The 25,700-nt window shown below is 44.0% G+C and overlaps 1 protein-coding gene across 1 annotated transcript in view; it reads right to left on the bottom strand.

The window, feature by feature from the left end:
• Positions 1 to 20,951, bottom strand: part of NXPH1 (neurexophilin 1) — a 211,302-nt gene extending 190,351 nt beyond the window's left edge. The window contains exon 1 of the mRNA XM_063301933.1: positions 20,796 to 20,951. Within this exon, the coding sequence (XP_063158003.1) occupies positions 20,796 to 20,849 (54 nt within the window). The 5' untranslated portion in view covers positions 20,850 to 20,951. The remainder of the gene's footprint in view (positions 1 to 20,795) is intronic.
• Positions 20,952 to 25,700: the final 4,749 nt, after the last annotated feature.

The raw sequence follows: 25,700 nt of genomic DNA, 5'->3' as shown, positions 1-25,700 counted from the left end.
AGCCAATGTAATATTTCCTGCATTCCACCAAGTAAGATATATGCAGTGTATTGACACATGGCTGATACAGTGCAAATACCAATGCCAAGTCAGAAAAATTTAATTACCTACTACAACTTCAAGATACTTCTCTGATCTATCTCTTCCACTTTAGACTAATCATCGCCCCTAGTGAGGACCACTAGTTTTCATATATTTTAGCTATCATATTCATGGAGGATCAAGCTCTCAGTTGCTATATCTGAGTTTGTTTTTTATTTGGTTTTAATTCTTACTGGGGGGAAAAAAAACCAAACACCAAAACCAAGATTTAAAAAACAGAGTAGAAAGATCAATAAATCTAGAATAAAAAAATAAAAGGAAAAAAAATAGCATGTGTATATACACATACACATGTAAATGCATATGGAATGAGAGAAGGGGAAAGAGATGAATCCCTTAAGGAGAAATATATTAAACACCCATGATCATTATTTCTAACCCAAAATTACAGTTGTAAAGACAAAGGTAATATATTAGGAGAACCATTGTTACAGTAATATACTTAATAACGTGTGGCCAGATTTGAATAAATGTATTGTTCATTGAAGGGTTTTTCAAAGCTCTTTTCAAAGCCAAAACAATTTCTCTCCCTGATCCAGTGGAAGATGCACATTAGTCTTCTAGTGCTTGGTAATAACAATCTTGGAAGCTAACAACCAGAAATGAATCTATTTCTTTTGTGGCATCAATTTATGTGCCTTAAATGGCTAGTAATCTTAATGACTGCAGGCTACTTCCTGAATTACAGGCAACATACCTCTAACAGAGCAGTGCTAGGGAGAAATCATGGAAGAGGGTCATCTTCTCTGAACTATGTTTCCTAGCTTCCTCAAAGCCCCTGGTTGGCCATTATGTGATGCTGAATGCTGACGTGATTCAGTAGGACTTTTTAATATTGCTATTCTTGTAACATACCATTTTTAACCTGCCTTTACTTGTGGAAGTATATATGGAGGTTCCACCTCAATTTATATCCATACAGAGACATTGTGAGGTGGATAGAAGATGACTGGCCCAAGGTTTATATACATTCACTACCAAACATATAAAGTTGAGATTTTTATTAAGTGTTTTGGTAGCTAGAAGAAGTTAGCATTGCTATCCACCCCAATATCTGCAGGAGGACTTTTTAATCCTAGGGGTTGCAGCAAATATCCTATGGAATCAGTTAATCCCAGGTCATTATACCTGTGAAAACCTTTGCTAAAATATTCTGAAACATATTGAACAGTCATCTGACTCTCTGAACTGAAACCATGCTTTAAAAAGAGTATGCCTTTTAAGAACATGCATACTAATGTTGCCATATGCGTAACCCTACTCTCTCTTTTTATTCTGTTTCTAGTACTTCTGTAAAATCTATGAAATCAACCCTTGTACTTCCTCATTTTAACCTATGAAACATACTAACATTATGCCTGTAAAAATATATATTATGCTCTAGTTTGCCAGTATACTGTATATGTATGAGTATGTGTGTATATATAACATGTTCCAAAGCAACTATTAGTGATCCTATAAATGACTGATTGTGAAGTCTGATCATTAATCACAACTTAGTTTATGGCTATTGATTAAATGTAAAATTGAATAGACAGGTTTTGCTTTGCACATACATACATACATACATACATACGTATGGTACATACACACACATATGGCACATACATGCACAGATATGGCACATACATACATACATATGTATGTAAATATGTGATTATAAATATATAAGGTAGACTATTAACTGCATATAACCTGGTTCACAAAATAGCTTAAGAGAAGGCTTGTTTTATGACCAGTTCCATCAACGGTGACTTTAAAAAATACATGTAATCATAAACACTGTGACAGGAGCAAAGAGGTTTCCATCAAAAGTAATTCCTACTTAATAATTAAAACCACAGATAGACATGCATTAAAGTGTTGTTCTTCTAGTAAGAATTTGACTAAAATCAGTGCTAAAAGAGATTAATTTATACTTTGCTGTACTGTATTGAAAAATTCTTCTGCATTATTTTCTAGATATTTTAATTTAATCTGATGAAACAGAAATTTCTTTTAAAATGTTACTCTCAACTGTGAAGATTATTTTGAGAAAAAAAATCCTTATGGGTGGGGTGGGCTTCCCCTTATTTAGCTATGAAGTGGCGGAGTGGAGTGTGTGTAAATGTCCTGTTGTTCACTGTGCAATTATATCTCCAGTAGTCCTGGCTTCCTGGCTTCTGACAGTTCAAGGGAAGGCAACATGAAGAAACGCATCTCGCTGGGGTTTTCTCAAATTAGGGTGGGCAGTCAGGAAAGAAGTGCAGCAGGAAACAACAGCAGTAGCACCTCCCACCACCTCCCAAAAGTTCAAAACCAACTGTAGGAGAGATTTCAAGGAATTCTCAAGCATCTTAAGACTAAGGTAGAAAAACAGATGTTTTTTTTACAGCAGAAAACAACTTTTCAGAAATACTGATTTCAGCATAGTATTAAATTCAACCCACTTGACAGCCCTGTGCCTACGTACCTTGATGTGCCTACTTCCCTTTCACCTACCTCCCAGTATGTATGCACTGACTGGATTGATAAATATGGAGAACAGAATGCTATGTAGCTTCCATGAAGTGGAAGAAGCCCACATGCATAGAGAACGCTGCCCTCTACAGACAGATCTTTTCAATGCATGGATAGCTGGAGGAAAGAGAAATTGGAGATATAACAGGCCAGTAGTTGGGCCCCCACTCTTCCTTCTCACAGTCGTTAGCTGCATGCAAGAGAACATTGATCTGTAGCTGATTTTACTGGAATATATTACTAGAATAAAAAAAAGTAAAGAATCAATTTTGTTTTAGGGAAAATTGTAAAACTCCAGTTGCAGATATAAATGGAAATCTTTCTGGCAAGCTATCTCTTTGCTTGTTTCATTTTACATATATATATGTAAAAAGTCTATATCTGCATACTATATAGACCAGTGTTTCTCACCCTTAGCAACTTTAAGATGTGTGGACTCCAATTCCCAGCATGGCTGGCTGGGGAATTCTGGGAGTTGAGGTCCACATATCTTAAAGTTACCAAGGTTGAGAAACACTGGTATAGACCTTCTTTCTGATCTATATGTTTACACATTTAAGAGATTTTGCATGGAATAAGTTTCATAGGATTATGATTTCTATGGAGGAAAGCATATGCTTTCTGTCTTTTCTCCATCAAGATATATAGATATGTACTGCAGGAAATTTCTTACTATTGTAAACATGGTAAAACATGTTATTTATTTATTTTCTATCCCACCTTTATTATTTTTTTTATAAATAACTCAAGGCAGCAAACATACCTACTACTCCCTCCTCCTCCTATTTTCCCCACAACAACCACCCTGTGAGGTGAGTTGGGCTGAGAAAGAGTGACTTGCCCAAGATCAGCCAACCAGCTTTCAGGCCTAAGGCGGGACTAGAACTCACAGACTCCTGGTTTCTAGCCCACTGCCTTAACCACTAGATCAAACTGGCTCTCTAAAATATAAAATATAAATATCTCTAAATATAAAATATAGCATATACATCATTGTTGCACATGACAACATGCATGTTCAGTACACACCATTTCCAGAACTGAATTGATAGAACATAAAACATGAGCTGAACCACAGAAATCACTGAAAAATTCAAATGGATTTCAGCGATTTGTTGGTTGGATCCCATGTTTACTAATTAAGCATCTATTGAAAACATGACAGTACAGCACAGTCCAAATTAGAACAAGAGGAAAAACAGATAAATCAAGATAATTCATTCATTAAATAAAGATTTTAAATTGCATCTTTAACAAAGCATGCCTTTAAATGAATCTTGTTTATTGATGTCACCAAATTGCTGCAAATTTCTGTATAGCTCTAAAAACTCATTGCTCACCTTAGTTAGAAAATCAAATGGTCACAATAATTTGACATATCAGAATTGAGAAATTTGCCATTTAGTCTTTTTACCTATGCAATGGTAATGCACAGCTGTGAAAACTGGACACTGAGAAACAGCAAGAGAAAAAGGATAGACATCTTCAGATTATGAATCTGGAAACTGACACTGAGTACCAAGGACAGCAAAAAGAACCAATCAATTGATTCAGAATAAAACAAAAAACCACTGCTCCTTGGAGGCAATGAATGATGATTCTAGCAAGCAGAAATTCACTTTCTTTGGGTATGTGGAATGAGTAGATGATGAACTAGGAAAAATCATTGTGCTTGGCAAGGTTGAAGATAGTAGAAAAAGGGAAATAGACAAAGTAGATGGACAGAATGAAGGAGATCACTGGAAAGTCCTTAGAAGATCTATGGATTATCGTCAGGGACTGGTCAAGATGGTGGGCATTTGGCCAAACATTTGCTAGGGGAAAACTAATTCAATGGCACTTGGTTAACTGGGAAATAGGTGGAAATAATGCTCCAAACAAGATTTTGGACCAAACTTTGAGACCTTGGGCTGGGAAAGAAAAGTTTATGGACTAGCATTAAATTTAAGCCCAATTCTATATATTTGCTCAGAAATCAGTCCCATTGGGATTGTCCTATTGTCCATCCCAGTGATAGTTATTTTCAGGTAAGTAGTATAATATTCCAACTTTGGTTAGCCTTTGGTATATTCCAGTCCTGGGCCAGAAGCTTAATGTCATGCCATGTAATGACATCATCACCACAGTATTGCCCTGTAGTTCTCTGTGTAAGGCTTACTGATCATATTGTGCTGCTTTTAACATCTATTTGAAACCATCTTAAACCCATGCAAAGCAGCTTGATTTGTATTCAGATGTTCCATACAAAGAAGATTGAGCAGGCATTCTTGCAATTAAACTTTGAAAATCAAAATAGTTAGGTGATCATCCTTTTTTAGAACTTTGGTTACTTGACCTTCCAAGTTGGACCATGCTTATTTAAGATGTTTTGAATGGAATCATCAATATAGTAGAACAAGAAGAGCCTAAATACCATCACTAATACATTGAATTTGAAAAATATTTTCACAAAACTTGATAACCTGTTCCAAATGCTTGTCTATTTCCCCAGTGCTTTTGTGTACCACTGAAATAATTAGATTTAACATAACATTATCAAAATTGTGCTGCTAGATTAGGCCAAAAGTTCATCTAATCCAATCTTCTATTTCCCCAAGTGATATGACTTGATTTGTTATTGACTGCCCATCAATAAATATGTGGGTAGTTTAAATATTAAGGCAAACAAATAAAATGTAAAAAACAAGCCAAGAAACTAATACTCAGGCAACAAACAATAAAAATGTAGGATTAAAAATATATCTTTCTAAAGAAGCTACAAGAACAATGAACAGCTTTGATTAAAAGTCATTCTAAAACAGTGAGAGCTCAGGTAGTATCTAAAAGGTCTGGGGAAATAACCAAGTCTTTATCAAATGCGTAAAGCACAAGAAGGCATCAGGTGAACTTCTCCAGAGAGTTTTCTAATAAAACTAAGGTGCCATTACCAAGAATCCTTAATAACCACTTGGCTCACTTCACTTGGCAGAAGCACACAGAGCAGTCTTCGAAAGCACATCATAAAATTTATATAAGCATATACTGAGGGAGGTGATTTGTCTAGCATCTTAATCCCAAAGACTTGAAATCTTTATGGGTTATACCAGCATTTTTCATTAGATCTGGAAACAAACTAGGAGCCACTGTACCTAATAAATGCCAGCACAGTATCAGTGAAAAGTCTAATCTCATACTCTTTGGGTTCTGTTTTTCAGTAAGCAAAATATATAGCTCATAATTAAGAGCGACCATACACAGTACACTGTAATCATCCAAATAGTGATCAGCCTGATATCTGAATGTATCAAAGAATTTAAAATAAAATAGAGATGGGAGAGACTGTGAAGGTGCTTTAACCCCCACTTCTTCAACTTGGTGCTCTTCGGATTTGTTGAACTTCATATCCAGAATTCTCAGCCAGCATGAAAATCACCTCCAACGTATTTGCATGAGTGGAGAGACAACATGCTTTGGAGGGCAATAGAGGATGGAGAAAACCTCTGTAATTCTTGTCATCTCAGTAGGTTCCACAGCAGCAGGGAAAAGGCACTGGGACTAACCCTCAGTGATACGATTTTCTAAGACAATAACATTAACTAAACAACTTAGGTGCTAGCATCACCACTCCATTTCACACCTCTGGGGAGGGATCCTAGTTCTGCAGCTATAACATGGTCCTTGGCCATATTGGCTAGGAATTCTGGGAACTGCAGCCCCAACATATCTATAAGGAACCAACTTAGCAAAGGCCATTCAGCAAACAAATCTTGCATCTATACTGCACCTCTCATCAGGGACAATCCACATGTATACCATTTTTTTCTTGCTTCCTACTTACTAAGGCGCCATGCTTCCCGCTTATAACAGCACTTGTAAAAAGGCAAGAGGTTTATCTTTTCTCTTCTTTTGTCTATGTTGAGAAAATGTAGAGAAGAGGCCTACAATTTTCTTGAGAGGGAGCCTTCCCTTCCCTTCAAAGCCATTGCTTTGATGCTATCTTTTAAATAAGTATTCAAAAGTCCTTATATGAAATATCAATACAACAAGAAATATCAAATCAATACAAAATGACTTGAAGCGTCAAATCAAACCCTGAAAGCAACCACTTCATAAGTAGGACAATATAGTTATCACATTGTCAAAACTCAATCCTGAAAAACCCCGTAATTGTTTCACTTTAAACTAACTCAGTAACTAAAGATTTTCTCTTACCATGGAGCTGTAGAAGTTCTTTTTTCCCCCAAACAAGCCTTCCTTTCAGATCATATCTTAGTTACTGATCCTCTGCACAATTTCCATTGTCCTTCAGAAATCAGCGATTGACAATGTAGCCTGGATATCCTTTTTCCGCAATGGATGTGTTGCTAAAGATTCCCAAGGTCCAAGATATTCCCTCCCCTAGTGGGAAGAGTTTTAGGAAACAGCCGCTCAAAATAATGCAGAAGTATAGGCATTATAAATGACATTCAAAATCCAGCAGGAAAAAGAAGGGGAGACAAGTCACCAACGATTTCCTTCTTCAATCATCTTTCCCTCTTATTCGGCCTAGAAAGGGGAAGCCAGTCCAATTTGCCAGCTAAGGCAGTGGATTCAAAGCAAGGCAATGCAGCTGCTGCATTCTTCACTGTTGCTGCTGCCACTAATAAGGAGCATAATGGGGAACTAGCTGGAGCTGGAGTGGCTGAAAAGGCTTCCCTTGCTAAATGACAGACCTGCTCAATGAGAAATACACTCTACATGTGAAAAGGAACCTGCCAACACAAGATACCACAGAAAGCAATGCGAAGTGCCATCTAGAAAGAGCCAAAAGTAGGGATGGATTACCCAAACAAAGAAACAGAAATCATGTAAAGAAGGTCTGAAGAACCTGGAGCCTTTCCGATATTGCTGGGCTATACCCCCAGGCATCCTTTGCCATTGGCCAAACTGTTTGAGGTTGTTAGGAGTCATAGCTTGGCAACGTTTAGAATGCCACAGGAGCCTCACTTCTGATCCTATCCCACTTAGGGAATTAAGTTTGAAGAGCAACTGTGATGGGAGACACAGGTTCAAGATTGTCCTCTCAACCATGGAAACATGCAGGTTGACTTCAGGCCAGTAATTCTCTTTCAGTCTAATCACAAGGGTATTCTTGTGAAGATAAAATAAGACAGACCCCTGGAGAGAAGGCAGGATATAAGCCTATAAAGAAATAAAAAAGAAAAGTCTATTAAACAGTACAACCTTCTCCAACCTGGTGCCTCCAGATGTATTGGACTACACCACACATCACCCCCAGCAGCATGAAGAGCATGTTGTTTGGGAAATGATGAAGTAGTAGTTCAGCAAATGTGGAAGATGCAAGATTAGAGAAATTTGGAAAAAAGTGCTGGAATGCAGAAAGACTCAGTCAAATCCTGTCCAACTTGGTTCACTGTACCTGTAGGTTCATTCTGTATGAAAATGAATAATTGGAATCATCATAAAAATGATTATATATCTAAAATGTTACACAGGATTTATCACTAGGAAAGATGAGCTTAACAAAACATAGCCTTGTATTTGGGAGATGCTAAGATTCACTGCGTGTCCTTGAACAAATCTTATCCTAGATATCTGAGGGTTTTTGCAAGGATATAGGCCACCTATATGGTGGAAGATGGGATTATCTTAAAAAAAAACTAAACTAAATATTTTTCTAAATCTTTGAAGTGTTTGGTAAGTTTCCAGGCACTGAACTGCACAGCAGACACCTCTTCTCTGCAGGCCATTCTTCTACCCATTTCACAGATGGCAAAGTGCACAGGGTGGCTGGCAAACATAAGCCTTGAATTTTGTCTTTCCCAAGTAGCTTTATTTCACAATCCCTAAGTCATATGAATATAAAGCCTACAACATTCTAAGTGATTTAGCTTCCACTCTTTACTGCCTCCAACCCCCATATATATTCCTCACGGGGGCTTGAATAAGTCTGAGTTAAAGCAGTCTTGCCATCTGCATTCTTTATTGCATGGATCCCCATCATTCTTCCAGCTACCCGCCCCCTTGTCAACTTCCTTGTATTTTATTGACAACCACTTCTTGGTGAGCAAAACCCTTGGGGAACAGCTCTATCAATATTAAGTGGGGATTTATGTGATTGAGGGGCAAAGTCAATGATTATGTTTTACTTAGCGGGGGAAGGTGATGCTGGTTGGAATGCCACCCCCCCCAACCCAACCCATAAACAGTCATTTATGTTTAGGTTAATTGGACAAACACTCATCTTAAATGTGGTGTTGATTTCCATCACTATGGCTGGTCGATTATAACAGCTTCTTTGTGGCATAATTCCTGAGGTTTGGCTTGGAGTCAAATGAGATTTGTCACCATTATTTATGTAAAGGCCAGGGTTAATTAATTAATTATTGTTATTAGTTGCTGATTTAGTGAGAGGCTCAGTAGAAAGCTCCCTCATTAACTTCGTTTTGAAGAAGGTCATTGAATGTTCTCTGCCTTCAGCCTTCTGTGGCTACTTCATTGTCAATAACCTTCCAAGTTAATCTTTCCAATCTATTACAGTTTTGTTGTTGTTTGTTTGTTTCTTTGTTTTAATCCACTCAAAGAAAGAAGCCAAAAATTATGCATCCCCACAGCCTTTTCTCCCATGTTTTATCCTTTTAATTGGGCATTTCATCCAAAATCAATCCAACATCCCATCTATTCATGTTTAACGCATGCTAGTTAGTCAGGTAAAGAAGTGGAAAATGAGTGGATTCTGGTTGATCTTTTTAATTTCAGAAATTCTTCTCTTCTTTGGAGGGAGAGGATGAGATCCTGGAAAATAAAGTGGCTTACATTAGAAAGTTTGGTGGAGGCTGTTTTTAAAAGGGCTTGGTCTACCTTGGCTATCTCCCTTATCTCCTGTCCAGTACCTTTAAAAACAAATTCTAAAGGAATGTGTTTAGGTTAAAATGAAAGTGTGGGAAAGGAGACTGAGGGAGCCTGAAAGAAATTGTCCTTAAAGAAACATTTTATTCCAGCTGTTTCACTTAAAATTCCACCAATCGTGAAGGAGACATCAATATCAGTTATTTGCTGACTTTGTTTCCAAAGAAAGAGATTGCATGCTGGAGCACCGCATTTTAACTGGCCTCCTGTGCAAGGGGCTAGAACGCCTTATCACAGAAGTTGCCAGTACTACAGGTAGAGAGGCTGAATGCAACCTGCTCGTGATCCTTCAAGAATAGTACATACTTAAAACTCAGTCCATGGTCTTGAAGAGGGCCCTTGCTCCTACTGTACCAGAATTTCAGAGGAAAGCTAACCCTGTAGCTGTCCGCGGTCCTGAAATAACCACTTGAAAGACATTCCTACTCAGTCCTTCAGAAAAGTAAATGGGATACGAGGTATACTGGATCAGTTATGTTGGGATGACAGGAAAGCAGTCTATGAACAGGTTGGATTTTATTTTTAAAAAAACTACTTTAGACTCTATCTTTAGAGAAGCATGAAAAAAGTAAAATTCCACTAGAGCAGCCCTAAAGATAAAAACAAAGGAATCAATCTGATATAGAATATAGGTTCTTCCTCCTTTCCCAAGGACTAAGAGGGTTCTCTATCTCTCTTTGAAACCTTGTCAGACTGATTAAAATATTCCTGACTGGCTAGACAGATGCACAAGAAAGAGTTGGCCTTTGAAACAGTGTTGGTGATCAACACACATGCAGGCGTGCAGGCACTACTTTAAGGCTTGCCAATTTCTCCAATGATTCTAAGTGCATATAAGACCTGACAAAGCCTTGTAATGGGATAGCATGAAAAGTTGTCTACCTATAAATGAGATATTTGGCACATCTTTGAAGTGGTGCCAGGTAAAATAAATAACTTTCCTTGAAAATCTATTCACCCAGTCTACCTATAGAAGAAAGACATGCTGGGTGAGGCATTTACTCTATATGGTAACAAAACAAAACAAGAATGTGCATATATCGGTTTTACTGTGTAAGTCGAATAGCTTCAGAGTTTTATTGAAAGGTCTTCCAGAGATATATTGTTGAAGATAAACCTATATTTGAATTCATATAATTTGTGTCCACAACCTTGACACTAGTACAATAAATGGAGATGGGTCTGTACATTAAATGGACATAACTCTGAGGATCACACTAACTAGGGATCCAAACATTTATACTCAGATGCATCTGAAGCTTCAAGGCTGCAGAAAGTTGTTGGATGCTATTTAAAACTACAATCCACTGGGAAGGGAGCAGAGGTATTTGTCCTGGACTCCAAGCTCAGCTTTAGACATTTGCTTTTTAATTTCTTAAAAATCAGATTAGGGCTCTCTCTTTTTTATGTCTTGTTTTATCTTCATGAGCAATCACTTTTATTAGGCTAATTACCTCAAGTACCCCTGAACAAAAAAGAAAAAATAAATAGAAAAAACAATATAGTAAAGGCTCTTCCTCATTTCCAGTTATGTGATGTACAGGCAGAGAAAAGCAGAGAAAACCAACAAAAAGCAGGTGATCTCCTTAACAACAAGAGTGAAGTATGTGCTATTCTGTGTAGGTATAATTCACTGGCTGCCAGGTTCCAACTTAGACAACATCCAGGGTTGCCCCCACATTCTGAACTCCACCCTGTGGCTAACAACAGACTAGTTGGTTTGGATTTGAATTTATTGTTACTGCTTTTAAGTGGATAAGAGATTGATCAACCTTCTTTGGGAGAGAGAAACTTCAGGAAGAAGGCAATCTTACTACTGACGACTCTCAATATAACCAGTCCAAAAGTTTGATCAGGTGTCACTTTGGAGGGAGAAAAGAATCCCTGTCTCCCTGAAGATTTGGAAAAACCAGAAAATTGATCAGAGAGAGAGCATTCTATCATTCTCCACTAAGGTTTGCACTAACAAAAGGCAGCACAATGCAGATTAAATTCATTTGCATTGTTGTTCGCTTTTTTTATTTCATGGGTGATGGGAACCAGTACAATAGTCGATGGGGGTGGGGGGAGATGTGTGGAATATTCATTTCTTTGCAGCTTCAGTTAATGAGTGCCAATAGGACTTGCTTTGGGGTATCAGAAATAGACTCAGCTACATCTGTTTGTTTTTTATTCACTTGCTTCCAAGTAAACTGCTTTATGATTGGGCTTCTCAGGCACTTCTCGGAAGTCAATCCATTGATATTCATTCAGAACTCTAAATAAGAGAAGGCAAAATTACTATTATATTGGACCATATCACTGGGTCATTTCATTGCCCACACTATTGTTGTAGTGAACAGTATTAATATTGAATAGGGTTCTTTTTCACCTAGACCCATAAACCGCCTAAGTAACAGTGCCCCACTGTAAAGCCATGAAACAGATCCAGTATATTTGCAAACAAGTTTCATAGATTTCAGGAAAAGTTCCAACAGCAATTCTGGCTACTTTTATTTAAAACTGAAGTTCTAATGCCATTAGAGTCTGTGACCTTAAACACCCTTGCTTTAAAGTTTATTGCTTGCTTTACCCAATAGAATGCCAGCCTACAATCTACATTACATCCTATTAAATATCCTAATCTGATGTGTTGGATTTCAGCTCTTGTGAATCTCCCAGCCAATATTTGGAGGGTCCCGTGTTGGAGAAGACTGCTTTGGAGTAACTACTTAGTTTAATTCACAACTCAGAGAAGCTGAAGTATGTAGTAGTTTTCTAAAACCCTGAAGACTTATTGTAAGAAAAAAAGATTATAGGCCCCAGAGAAGTTGACAAACCTTCTAAGGTTATCTTCAACCTAAAGAGATTTATGCTGTGGATACAATCCAGACCCATATATGTTATAGGCTACAATAATATATTTCAGTGGCCTGGGAATAAATCCCACTGAATTCAGTAAGATTTGCTTCTGTGCAGGCATGTACTGGGTAGTGTGATCCTACATCATTTTGAAGTGAAGGGTCAATTGCAGCAAGCAGATCTTTACATTTACTTAAAATACATCCCTCCTTATCCAGTAAAGGCATTCCCATCGCCCTTACTTAGAATGCCTGTATGTAAAGATCAGCTATCCCATGCACCAACCCCTCCTAAGCTTTGCTGTGCTTGGAGGCCAGCACAGCTGTATGTCTGGAAACATCACCTTCTGCTGTGTGCGTCTCTCACTTCCCTGAATGTTGGAGTCCTGCTACCAGTAGTGGTCATAAAGGAGTTGCAACGACCACCTGAGATGGACAGGCAGGATTAGAGCATAAAAAGCCAAAGACAAGGAGTATACGTCATACCAAGCCATGGCTGGCTTAATCACAGCTGAATGGGACACCGTTGGCTGGGTGCACTCAGCCATACACCTACATTAGGTGTAGCAAATGATGGTTCAGCCCCTTCTGCACCTCTAGCAGAAATCGCCTGCACTACTTGCACGTAATAAGGCGTCCTCCTGCGCCAATCTGCTCTGCGCGTCCCACCAACAGCTCTGGGAAAGGTCGGGTCGGCTCCGCTGGAAAATGAGTTTGGGGATGTCTTTCGGGGGAGAAGGACCAGCATTTCTTCTTTCCCTTCCATCTGACACAGCCTGCTCAGGAAATGGCTGGCAATATTCATCACGGGAGCACTTTCATTAAAAGTAACTCATTCGACTTTCACAATCAATTGAGTGACATCCTTACGGCAGAACCTTTTTATCCTTGATAAAGTGCTTGCCAAGATTTAGCAAAAAGGGTGGAGGGGAGGGAAGACGGGGGAGGAGAGAGAGAAGTAGAAACCCGCCAAGCAGAGTCGTCAACATGTCAGTCTACAGCATAAAATATAGCTAGAAGTTCCTATTTACCAAGCACCCGAGGGGGTGCTTTAAATGCTGAGTTACGCGAACCCGGGCTGAGTTAAACTACAGAAGGGAAATCACCGGGCGCCGCTCGCCCCAGTCGCAGCGCGGAGAGGACAGGAAGAGCGATTCTGGGGAAAGGGATGGGACTGGGAATGAACAGGGCTTGATTCCCTCGAGAAACGGGCTCTTCCTAGCAAGGGAGCGAGGGGTGGGGGTGGGGGTGGGGGTGGGGGTGGGGGTGGGGGGGAGGATAACCTGCTTTGTCATCTATGGTCTAGTGGCGATTTTATACTAATAAAATTCGTATTATAATAATATGAAGATGATCGACAAATATTTGCCAGAATCGCCAGATGAGAATCTAGCCGCTGTGTGGATGGAGAGACACCCTCCCACTCCACCCCACCCCACCCACCGGCGCCTCCAAAATTCAAGACAACCGAAGGCCGAAGGGAGCAGAAGTTCAGCGAGCAAGCTGGACAGGGCAAGAAAAAAAATGCCTACTTCCTTTTCACTTAAATGCCTTTGCGCGTATCTGGGTTTCTTCTGATTTGAAAGGGAAAGAGCATCAACAAGAGTGCAAACAGAACCCCCCCCCCAAAAAAAAACACCCTTTCATTTTAAAAATAGAGAAGTATAAGCAAATGAGCAGAGAAGGAGCAGAATTTGCAATATATCCCATTTGAATTGACCTGGACACCGCAAGTTGTCCTTTAGCGTAGACCTATATAAGTTTGGGTTCAGTCCCTAAGGAGCTTTACCTTAGGGCGAACTTTCCTTGAGCTCCCTGGATTCTTGATGAGATCAGTGCAGTTCCTTAAACTCCAATGCTTGCAGAACTACACCAGAGGAAAGGTGGGTATCCCCATTGACCTTACTGGATGCTTCAAAACGGCCGTAGCGAGCTAAGAAAGAAGGCGCTAATGAATTGAACGAGAAGATCGAGCTAGGCTAACCGGGTCATCTTATTCATATCTCCTCAAAAGGAAACCGCACTCTATTCAAGGGGGCTTGCTCCCAGGAAAATGTCTATGGGAATTAGAAGAAGGATAAAAGCAATTGAATGACGGAAGACGATTCATTAGCTGAGCTGACTGGACTCACCAGGGGAATGAGCGGCAGTCTCTAATCCAGGGTTGTGTCTGGAGTGTCAGCGAGGTCTCCAGATATGCCATAATAATCTACCTGTGTTATTTTGGGTAAAAAACACGACGTTGGGAATACGCGGAGCCTGCGCTGTGGATTGCACAGAAACGCCAGGCTTACTCCATACAGCATGCCTTTTTCCTCTCAATAATTGCTGTTTTAGAAACCATCACTATATGTGTGTGGATGCGTATGACTGTACCCAATACGTACAGTCAACAGCTAGCAGCAGACGCTTTTATTTATCTCCATAGGTCGCTTGTTCGCAACACCCTTCAAATCCTACGCAGCCTTTGCATTGGCTACCATTTTTCTACAGGCAGAAAATTTCAACTGGGGGGGTTCCTTTGTTTATTTATTCTTCCAAACAAACAAACAAACAAAATCAATTGTGACGACCGCGGGTGCACGGCCAGCTGTTTTGCTCTTTCTCTGGCTATCTACAAAAGTACAGCAAATCGCTTCAAAGAAAGGAGGACAGGAAAAGCAGTAAAATAATAGCCAAATGCTTTCAGCACTCCCACCCGCACCACCCACCCACCCACCGACCCACAGTCTTTGAAAAAGCCTTGTAAGGAATGGTTAGTGGAGGACAATAAGGCCCGGTTGGTAATAATTTCCCTGCAGCCTGAGGAAAATGCTTAGAGGCTCTAATTCTGCCCTTTAACTGAGAAGAAAACAACGACACCGAAATCGTAGTGGGGGAGAGGGGGAGGATTGATTGAAAAAATATAAAGCTGCTATAACTTAGAATCTGAAGCCCCGCAACAACAACAACAACAACAACAAGCGAATCGCCCCCTTTCCCAATCTCCCAAAGGGAGCTGAAGCCGTGGGTCAGCCTTTTACGCTACAGCTCATCCTTGGGTTAAGCAACAGGCACCGGTCTGGGAGCAATGACATCCAAGTCCCAGCGGCCTTCTTTGGTTACACTAGCAGGCTATCCAGACTAGCGATTTCTAGCAACGTCCTGCTGTCACCCATCCGGATTAGTGATACATCGCTCTACGGATGCGGGAGAATGCTAGAAATCCCTAGAATGGATAGCCCTCAAGGTGTGCAGGGGGCGGGGGACCTCGGAACATCTCGCCGACCCTTTCAGAGGACACCAGGTCAGGCGATATGATCTGAGGAGGGCAGGTAGGAAGGTGTGGTCACGCCCCCTCCCTTAGGTAATTGGCCTCGGGATATATCAGCCCTGTTGTCACCCAGGACACGCCGGGTCCTTAGTTTGAAAGACCGGCATCCCTCTGATGAAGCTAACAAGGTGTTACGAACACAGGATGGAGGCCAGAATCCGGACATCCCTATTTATGGGGCCGTTCTTTTTTACCAACATAGCAAGAACTGGTGGGGTTTTCGACCGCTAGTGAAGGACCACAGAAGCAATGGAACCGAGCGAGCAAGCCTGGTCATCCTCTACATATTTCTGTGTAATACAGAATCAGTGGGACACCTTCATGACACTATTTTAAGTAGAAAAACACTCTCACTCTTGAAATAAGGAATATGCAACCTCCCTACCTAGCTGAGCTTTTCCAGGAAAACTGATTGGGATTCAGCCACCGTTTTACACCCATTCCTGGCTGCGGCTCCGAATTTTTTTTTTAAGATACGTCACCATTACCAGTCGCCAGCTTTATAAGGCCAACTGGCTTGCACCGAAGTCGTCGAAGTTAACCACTTAGGGAGGCCAAATGGTAATATAAGTCGATCTAACATTACAGCTTCGATCCTCAGCGCCTTTGCACATCTTCTACTGAAGACCAAGAAGCTGGCTGCTAAGTAAACGTGGGATTTAATCTCAAAATGCCAGTCCCATTGACGACAGCGAAGCTCGCTACTGCATAATCAGGTCAGGGGCGAACGCTTAGGATTTAAACATCGAAGTCAACGTCTGCTTCATCGCGCTGTGGAGGAATTCAGCCCAGAACATTGTGCAGGGGGCAATGCTGTGACTAAACACACTAGACCGTGCACTCCCACACCAACTCCGTGTACTGCTATAGAGCAATTTGTTTCAAATCCAGAGTTCAGAAAAAGGAGAAAAAGTGCCTAAAATAAATCTAGGGAGGAAAGGAAGGACAAGTGTCGCCTTCTTCAATTCCTGTGCAGTTTTGACGACTTAAGAGTAAAATTTCTGACTCGGGGCCTCACTCTATGAAACAGGACACGCGGGTCGAAACAAATCCACCAAGCTACTCCTCGATCCCCCGCGCGCTTCCAACGTCTTCAGGGGAATACACGTCGCCACAACCACCGGGGAAAATATTTCGACGTAGCCTTGCACAAATATCGACGAGGCTTTTCCACCCTGGCGCCCTCCAGCCTGGCTGGACGACAATTCCCATCACTATCCCACTTGGGTGATGGGGGTGTGGTCCCAGGCGCCAGGTTGGGAATGGCTGAGCGACTTTAGCGTCTTAGGGGACCCCTGCCTCGATCGCGCGTCCCGTTTTGCGAGGGAGCAGGGCGCAAGGAATCTCTAGCGAGGCCGGAAGCTGCAGACTCCCCGCGCCGGCGTAATCCGCGCTTAAAAGCAAGGAGATTTGACTGTGATCAGCGCCGAAGTGGAAGGTACCCCATGCCTTCAGGAGAAAACTTTAAACCGATGTTGGAGGGGAGAGACCCGTTTGCAAGATGCGATTTCTACTTCTGCGTTGTCTCTACCCTGACCCCTTCGGAGGCGCAAAGTCGTGGGTTTGAACGCAATGAATCCTATTGAAACCAATGAGATTCGTCTCCGAGATAACTTGCGTCAGTTCCAGTCTTCCGATAGACTGTAACTAGTTGCCACACATTCCAACCCTAAACAAACTTTCCTTACTGAGTTTTAAGTAATATACGTGTCGGGGGGCGGGCATTTTGGTTGCCTAAGTTTAATAGAGATTTTATATTTTTATATATGTGTGTGTGTGTGTGTGTGTGTGTAGTGTTAATATACGTGCACATGTTTACATATTTACATATATACATACATACATACATATATATATATTCTTGTCTTTACATGTGTAAATGGGCGAATGTATATATAACGCAGAGTCTGCACTGTACACCTGTCTCTAAAAGTAACCTGTGATTTTATATATTAAACTCTTTGCCTGTCAGAACTTTATATTGACTTAGTTCACAGTGTCCTGTATCTATTTGTCCCAATGTTACATATAACCACCAAGTGTAATCTACATTCTTGGAAGCCTGCTGGAAAAGCTCCAGAGATGACATCAGATTCAAGTTTCAGGTTAGGAATGATTCCAAGTCCTCTAATAATTCATGTTTTCCCCCGTGGGAAATGTTAAGGGAAACGGGGTGTACCGGCTCATCTACAGCGAGCCTCGGCAATTGTCTGTATTGTTTCTTTGACACATTTTAAATATGGGTGGCGATTTGCCCGCGAAAGGAAGATTTTTGTTCTTGTTCTAACGAAAGCCTCCCGCTGAGTCATTCTGAAACCTCCAGGGGTTCTCCTAATGTATCGCTCCCCGGTGTAAAGAAAGGAGGGGTCCTGAGGTCTCAGGATATCATCTGGAAGAAGCCAACGCTGAGAGACTCCCGAGGACTAGGCCGAAAGGAGTGGGGCGAGGGAAGCGGAGAGAAAACTTGTAAGGTCATTTCCCGAGTTCCCTTCGAAAGCCCAACAGAGACTCCCGGAAGCCGTTCCTGGCTTTAATCCATAGATGGCGAGAAAGGTGCCCGCGTCCGTCCTGACCGCTCCTGGCCTTGGGAGCCGCAGTAACTTCAGTGAGGGGCTCGGCCGGTTTCTAGCTAAGGCGGCGGAGCGGTTGCACTGGTTGGGTGAATACAGCCCCGCGCCTCTCGGACCTCAACAGCCGCGGCCGGAGACAGGGGCGCGTCGGCCGGGATGTCCGACAGACCTTCGTGGCTCAGTGCTGTCAGCCGGCCTGATTACAGGAGGCCTCCTGAAAACCCAGCCAGGAACTCGAGCGCGATTAGAAAAGCGGGCGACTGGGACACGAACGATAAAGTTGGGCTAAGGAAGAAGCCCTGAGAAAGGGCTTAAGCGTTGGCTTATTTTCAAACTCAAAGTTAAATTTTGCATTGTTTTCAGGATATTTTTTCCTCCCCTCCCGTCTCCACAGCTTGGGGGAGGGGGGTGAAGGCATTCAGGGAATGAAGTCGGTAACTAAACGGTAATTGAATCAGCATAATTTGCGTACGGAATGCTTTTCAGATGCTCCCACTTTACAATTAAAAGAATTGATGCGCTTGCTTTCAACCTGCCGCACATTTAGAATAAATCCTGCGCCCTTGATGTTGCAATAAGGACTTCTTTTAAGTTCCAGCAAACAGAACGGGCGAAAGGAAGAAGATTCGCGCAGTTTAGGAATCTTGAGTCTGGTTACACGTCCAGCAGTTTTGCTTGTCCCATTTTCCAACAATCACAAGGAAGAGCAAGGGCTCTACAAAATCCCCCCTCCCCCGAAAAAAATTAAAAGAAAAAAATGCAAAAGGGAAATGACCCTTTCAGGAGTCCGTAGTCAGTCAAGCCTTCCAGAGTCATTGCCCCAAGTGACGTCACTAGCGCGAGTCTCGCCACTTTGGGAATCTTGGAGGAATGCCCAATCTCCGGCCAGTTCTCCCCTTCTGTTTGGATCCACACCTGACGCCGAGTAGAGAGGGGTAGCCAGAATGCGTGCGTATTGGTCTTTCACTAAATGGAAAGGAAAAACATTTTCCAAGACTTTTTGACTTCTAAACTGTGGCACCCGGTCCTTCTTTGGAAGGGAGGGGGAGTGAAGGTTGCACGAGCAGGTGGATAGCATCCAAGAGCGATGATTTCCATCGGGAGGGGTTGCCCCTGTGTTCACCTGTTTACCCCCCAAGATGTCCCGAGCCAAGCTGAAACTGGCGCACAGCGCCCTCAAGCGTCCAAAGCCTGCAATTACAGGCAGTGGGGGGTGGGGTAAGGCATCCGAAGAGTGGCTTACCCTGGAAAATGGTTCGTTAGGTTTCTGCTTGTTGGGTTGAAATTCCACTCAAGTCCTTTCGGGCCCTGTTGCTCAGGTTTTGTTTTGTTTTTTCAGTCCGGCCTAATCCTCGTACTGCCGTTCATCCGATCTGGAAATCGATGGCTTCCGAAAGAAACCGAACGGCGGGGCTCTGGTAATGCAGCTTGATCGTTCGGTCCGGGTGGAGAATGGGATCCCCGGGAAAGGGAAGGATTCGGCTGCTGTAGCAATCTTAAAGGGGAGTTACTCCCGAGCGCTTTCAGAGTAGGCTGACGGGGGATGCTCGATGGTTTACAGCGGAATGGTTTAAATTAGTAGATCTTATTCTGTGGTGGGCGGGGGAAGGATAACCAACAGGGTTTTATTTTCCCACGACCACAATTCCCGCTACTGGAGAACGATTGGCAGGACTTCTTGGAGCACCCACGAAGACTTCCCCTCGGTCCCCAGGACCATTAAAGACCCCGAGGGGTGGGGCAGGGAGACAAAGAAGCTGACCACACGGAAATACTTTCTCCCAAATATCAGCTTCTCATTCCTAGCTCCTGTCACATGTACTGGGTTCTAATTCCCAACACGCCCGCCCAGAATTGCCAAACCACAACTCCCATCATCCCCAGCTTGGATGGCAAGCCTACCGCTCCCATCATTCTCAGCTAATGAGGGGAATGGCCACTTGTTTGCGAGCGATGGAAGTTATAGCCCATTCCGAAGGCACCGGAGCGGGAAGTTTCCGACTGTGCGTCGGAGGGAGGGGTCGGGGAATCAGGGTGACAGCGGAGTCGTCAGAACGGCCTCGGGACTCAATCCCATGCGTCGCCTCAGCCGTCCTGTGGTCCCCCCCACCCCCGTGTGAACGAACAGAACCTTCCACGCCCAGCTGGAGGAACGCGGGGAGGAAAAAGTTTTACAGAACGTGCGTCCGAAGCACCACCACACACCGGCACAATCTTTCCAAGGGACGCTGCGGAGGGCTCCTTCCTTCTCACCCTGAGTCTCCCACACAAAAACAAGCCCTGATCAATAAGATTGCAATATCTCTGCCCAGGATCCGCTGTGTGACCCCCGCCCCAAGCGAACACTCCCAAAGAGAGATCGCGCCCCTCTCAAGCCGGAGCTTCGTCTTGAAGTTGTCGGACCCGAACTCTCCTCCCTGCCTCTAGGCACGTCGGTGACTGACGGAGGCACCCGGGACGCAAGAAGTTGGTTTGGAGCGTAAGACTTCTCCCCCAGGATCGAGGCCTCCTCTGCTGCTATCCCGCTGGCAACCCCAGCTGAGAGAGGGGGGGAGAGGGGGAACGAGAGGCGCGGAAACTTACCAGGTACAGCGCAGGTTGCAGCAGAAGCACCGCGTACCAGTATGTGGGCTGCATCCTCGCGGCTCAAACTTCCTCCGCGCTGCTGGGGCTCCCTCTCTGTTCCGCCAGAACCATAGATCCACCCGGCATCTACTTTAGAGAGCCAGGCCAGCTCGCTCCAGCCTAGGCAAAAATGAAAGGATAAACTCCATGACCACGAGACAAGGTTAGCCGTCGAGCTGAGTGGGAAGGGGGGGAGGGGGGAAGAGAGACCCGGCCGACGAGGGGGAAGAAGGGGATGCCTCAAAGAGAATGAGTCCGTCTAGCGAGGGCGCCGGGAGAAGAAGTGCTTTCCCTTGGGCCAAATTAACCAGTTGCGGGCTGACTCCAGAGCGAGGGGCTTAATAGGTTTTTTTTTTAATGTCCAGCGCTATTGCTGTCCAGGAGGGTGGGAACAGAGGGCATCCATCAGATCTTTCGCCGCCACCCGACTCTTCGCGTAGGGCAGGAGGAAAGCTACGCGCCCGGCCAGGCAGGCGCGGAAAGTGGAGGAGGAGGAGGAGGAGAGCGGCGGGGGAGGCTGAGAGGAGCCAATCGATTAACCTGGGCTCCCGGATCATGGCCGAGACCAAGCTCAAGCTCCAGGCAAAGGTTTCGAGACAGCGGCGTGCACCTGAGGGGCGCCCAAAGAACCTCGTGCGCGCGCGCGCACACCCGCGCCCTCCCACCGATCCGTCCCCCCTTCGGCGCTCCGAAGCCGCGCTTCTGTCCCCGGCTCGCCCTGGCCCTCTTGCCTCACTGGCGAGCGCCAAACCTCCACGCCGTTCTAGTCTGCCCCCCGCCCCCGAGAAGGCTCGCGGGGGAAAAGAGGAGCGTCACCTACTGCATGTGGGGTCCGAAAGCAGGCGTCGATCTCCGGCAATAGTCCATAGGAGGCAAACCAGCGCAGCAATCAAAGCCAGCTACGCAGGCTCGGGGGCTCGGGAAGGCTCCCCACGGCGCGGCTGCTCCATGATCTGGACAGAGGGGTCCCGCGGAAACGGGTGCCGCCAGCTTGCGGAAGGGAGGCGCCCGGGGGACGGTCACGAAGGCAGGAAACTTGCAAGAGGAAGGAGACCTGAGGCTGTCCGGACCGCCCGCCTGCTCGCCAGCCCGCGTCTCTTTGCAGCAGCCAGAGGCACTAGCAGTAGCCGCCGCCGCCGCCGCCGCCGCCGCCCGGGCGTTCCGAGCGATTTGTCTCTATTAAAAATGACTTATTGGCTAGCGAGTGCCCGGCGATGGCTGCTCTTTAAGTTTCGATAAAATCTATCTGCAAAGACCTTAGCCGACCATCTCTTTAGGGGGAAGGGAGAGAAAAGGAAGAAAGGGGGCGGAGGAGTGGAAGGGGGAAGGGGGAAGGGGGGGAAGCCAAGCGCGGCAGTGCAAGTGGCTGGGTGGCAGAGCCCCAGCGCGCTGTCCGAATCATTCCAGCTGGAAGGAGAAGGAAGGGAAGAAGCTGTGAGACTTCAGCGGCGTCCCAGCCTCTCTCGCCGGAAACTGGCGGCGAATCAGAGCCCTCCCGAGGCGCTCTGCAGTCGGTGCCCTGCCGCCAGGGGGCTCCCTCTCGCGCGCTGGCTCACGCTGTCTCGCACGCGTGGGCACCCGCCCGCGCTCACGGTGGTCGCCTCGCCGTGAACCGCGGGGCGTGGAAAAGGGATGCCCTGGCCAAGCGTTAACTCGCCTTTTGCGCCGGGAGACAGGGAAGATTGGCTTCGCCTCGGCTCGTGCTCTCTCCCTGTCTCGCGCGCGCGCCCCGCCACGCTTGCCTCGCTGCTTTTCTGGCTTCCTCTTCTTTCTCGGCAGCAATTAATATCCCATGAATATGAATAATGATGTCGCCCTTGGCTCCCGAACAAATAATAAAGCATTTAGAAAGGGAAGCTTCCGATGCTTCCCCGAAGTTGACTGCGGGGGTCTAGGAGATGGCTCGAGCAATGAGCCGTGAAGTCTGGCACCCGAGATGAGAAAAGTTGGGTGGCGTGGTGACAGCCGCCTTGGATGCAAAACCCGCCCTCCTTTCCGGGGCGGGGTGAAGCTGGAGGTCGACAGCCGAGGCCATTTCCCCCACTCCTGGTGGAACAGCAACTTCGGAATAGTTACTTCGGAATCATCGCCTTGGGCCGCCTAGTTTGGGACGTGAACAGAGGCGCTGCAAACTGGAATCAACATCCGCCCACTCTCTGCATGGCCCTCAGCATGCAGGCCTTCCCTTCTCCATCTGCCAGTGCAAAAAAGGTGTTCAGGGCAGCTGCCTCTTCAACACCCCTTCACCACAGTCCCCAATATTGGCTTATGAAGAGCAACTGTAGACACACCCTTCTGGTATCCTAGAGTGTGCAACATTGAGAAATGTGTGATTGTGACCTGGGAATTTGAGGCTCTAAGGCTAATTGACCTAAAGTAAAAGTAGCTTATAGGAGAGGAGACTCGGTAAAGGGTCATTAATTTGTTGTAAATAATCTTGACTAAGAATTTCACAGATCCATTCCAAAAAGGTAATTTTTCCTTTATGCTGTCCTGGTTTATCATCGCAGAAATAAAATTTAGAGTCCCGTCCTTTACAGACTTACCTAGAATTGCACACCATTGAATTCAATGAGGTTTATTTCTGGGCAGACACTGCAATGCAAATGTGCTAGAACAGGCTGCATATAGAACATTAACCAAGCAGTTAATAATACTGAACGCATCTTGCAGATGCTATTCCGAAAGAAGACCACTACACCAAGCTTGTGAGACACCTAATTTTTAGAGTGTTTTCCGACAGCTTTCATTTCAGCTCTCTTATATTCAGCTAACAGTTTTCTAGTGTTTTAAAAGCAATCCTAATTTAGACTGCATTTGCTGGAGACAAAGAAGTGAATTTGCAAGAGATGAAGACATGAATTTGTGTTCATCCACATCAATCCACAGACAGATGGAGCCACTATAGATTGTACACTTTGTACCTTGGGAATGTCCTGGAATAACAGTGATCCAGCACATACTTAAACAAACAAATCCCAGCTTAAATCCTGGGGTGTCTCCTGAAAACAAGGCAAATGCTCTCAGAGTTGATATCATGCTCAATAACCGATCATCTGAGAGCTGTGTGCCTTTAGGCCAGTTTACCTTAGTCTCTTTGGTGCTTACAGAGACCAAGGTGCCTTCAGGCTCCTTTTGCCAGTTCACCACCCCACTTAACTGTTTAAAACATTTTCTTATTGGATTCTTGGTGTCCTCTGAGCTTGCTTGAAGATGCTTTATTACCTAGCTAGGTAACATCATCAGTGCATGGAGGAGTGAAGATTCAAACGTAACCTCCAGTATTACCTTTAGGCTCCACAGGCATTCTCAGAAAATGGAAATTGTAAGTGGTTGTAGTCCAGTGACTGTTTTGGAAATGTGCCAGCCTCTTGAGAAAAAGGGAGCAGAGATTATCAAAAGGAGGGATTCAGCCAGAAGGTGAGCAGCATTTGTGACTGCTGGCACCCATCATGGCAGTGACTTGGGGAGAATATCCACAAAACTCTCAGTGTTCCAAATACCTGCACAGGCCTGAAAAAGATTACTGAGCCCTTGTGCTAGGATGCATGTGCATGTGCACATGTGTAAAATGCTCCACACTGAACTGCCCAAGATTTCATTTTTTCTCTCTCTCATGTTTTTGGTTCTGTGACTTCATGGCAAACTGCTCCAGAATATGGAGGGGCTGACAAAATGGAACTCTTCAGAATTTTTTAACTCTCCCCCCCCAAAAGGACCTCTGGAGCTCCAACCGCCAATCCGTGGGACCCTGATATTTGCTTGGGCAGATTCTAACAAACAGAACTCAGCAGCCCCTCTCCCGACTTGTTAACAAAGCCTGTGATTTATTACCTTCCAAAGGGGGGAAAAGAGAGACAGTCACCCTAGGAATGCTCTAGTCTAGCAGAAAAGAAAAGGATTTCATTTGTCCTGCCAAGTACCTGCTCTCTTGGAACACAACTGGGTGATTAATATTGCTGCCTGACATTTTGATACTAATCTCTAAAATATTGTTTCAACTCAGAGGCTTCACTGTAGAACATTGTAATAAAAAGCTGATTGGTGATTAAATGCCTTTATATAAACTGCATTTGAGTCTGGATGTGACCATGATAGAAACCACAATGAACATTTCTTTAAGTTTGGGGTGTATTTCTACAAAAAAAAAAGAAGAGAAAGAAAACCAAGCCTCTGGTGTCACCATGAAATTACTTAAAAGGGATTCTGGAATTCCAGATCCCAGTCTTGCTTCTTTCATGTTTGCATTCGATAATGAAAGCAAACCAGGCTTATAAAGTTGTACTAACTTATCAGTTTAAAAAAATGGCAAAACTTTATCATAACAGCCACCAAAAAGGTATTGGACAGAAGTTATGTGAGGATCTATTGATAGATTTCTAGGTGATTTGCAGTAAATCAGCAAGGGTTTTTCATTTTCAGTAATTAACAGTCTCTTATCAAATTGCTTGTATACTAATCTATCCACAAGTAAAAAATCTTGGATCAATAGCATAAGAAACAGAGCTTTCCTAGTGGTGACACCCCACCCCCAAATTAGAGAAGCCTTATTTGACATTTGCTTGGCCAGTTCAGTGCAGGTTGCTGCCTGCCTTGAACAGAACTGATGGCTATATGTTTCAGAACACTTTTCTCATATATTTCTTTTCTGTATCTGCTGTGCACTTCAGGAGAAGGAGAAGGAGAAGGAGAAGGAGAAGGAGAAGGAGAAGGAGAAGGAGAAGGAGAAGGAGAAGGAGAAGGAGAAGGAGAAGGAGAAGGAGTTGCTTTGAGGATGCTGCTTCATGTGGTTGACACAAATACAATGAAAATTGTATGCATTTGCTATGGCTGATTTTGTGTTAATTGCTCAGTATTCCTTAT

This window comes from Candoia aspera, chromosome 4 (genome assembly GCF_035149785.1).
Source record: "Candoia aspera isolate rCanAsp1 chromosome 4, rCanAsp1.hap2, whole genome shotgun sequence".
NCBI lineage: Eukaryota > Metazoa > Chordata > Lepidosauria > Squamata > Boidae > Candoia > Candoia aspera.
This window is presented reverse-complemented; position numbering and strand designations above follow the sequence as displayed.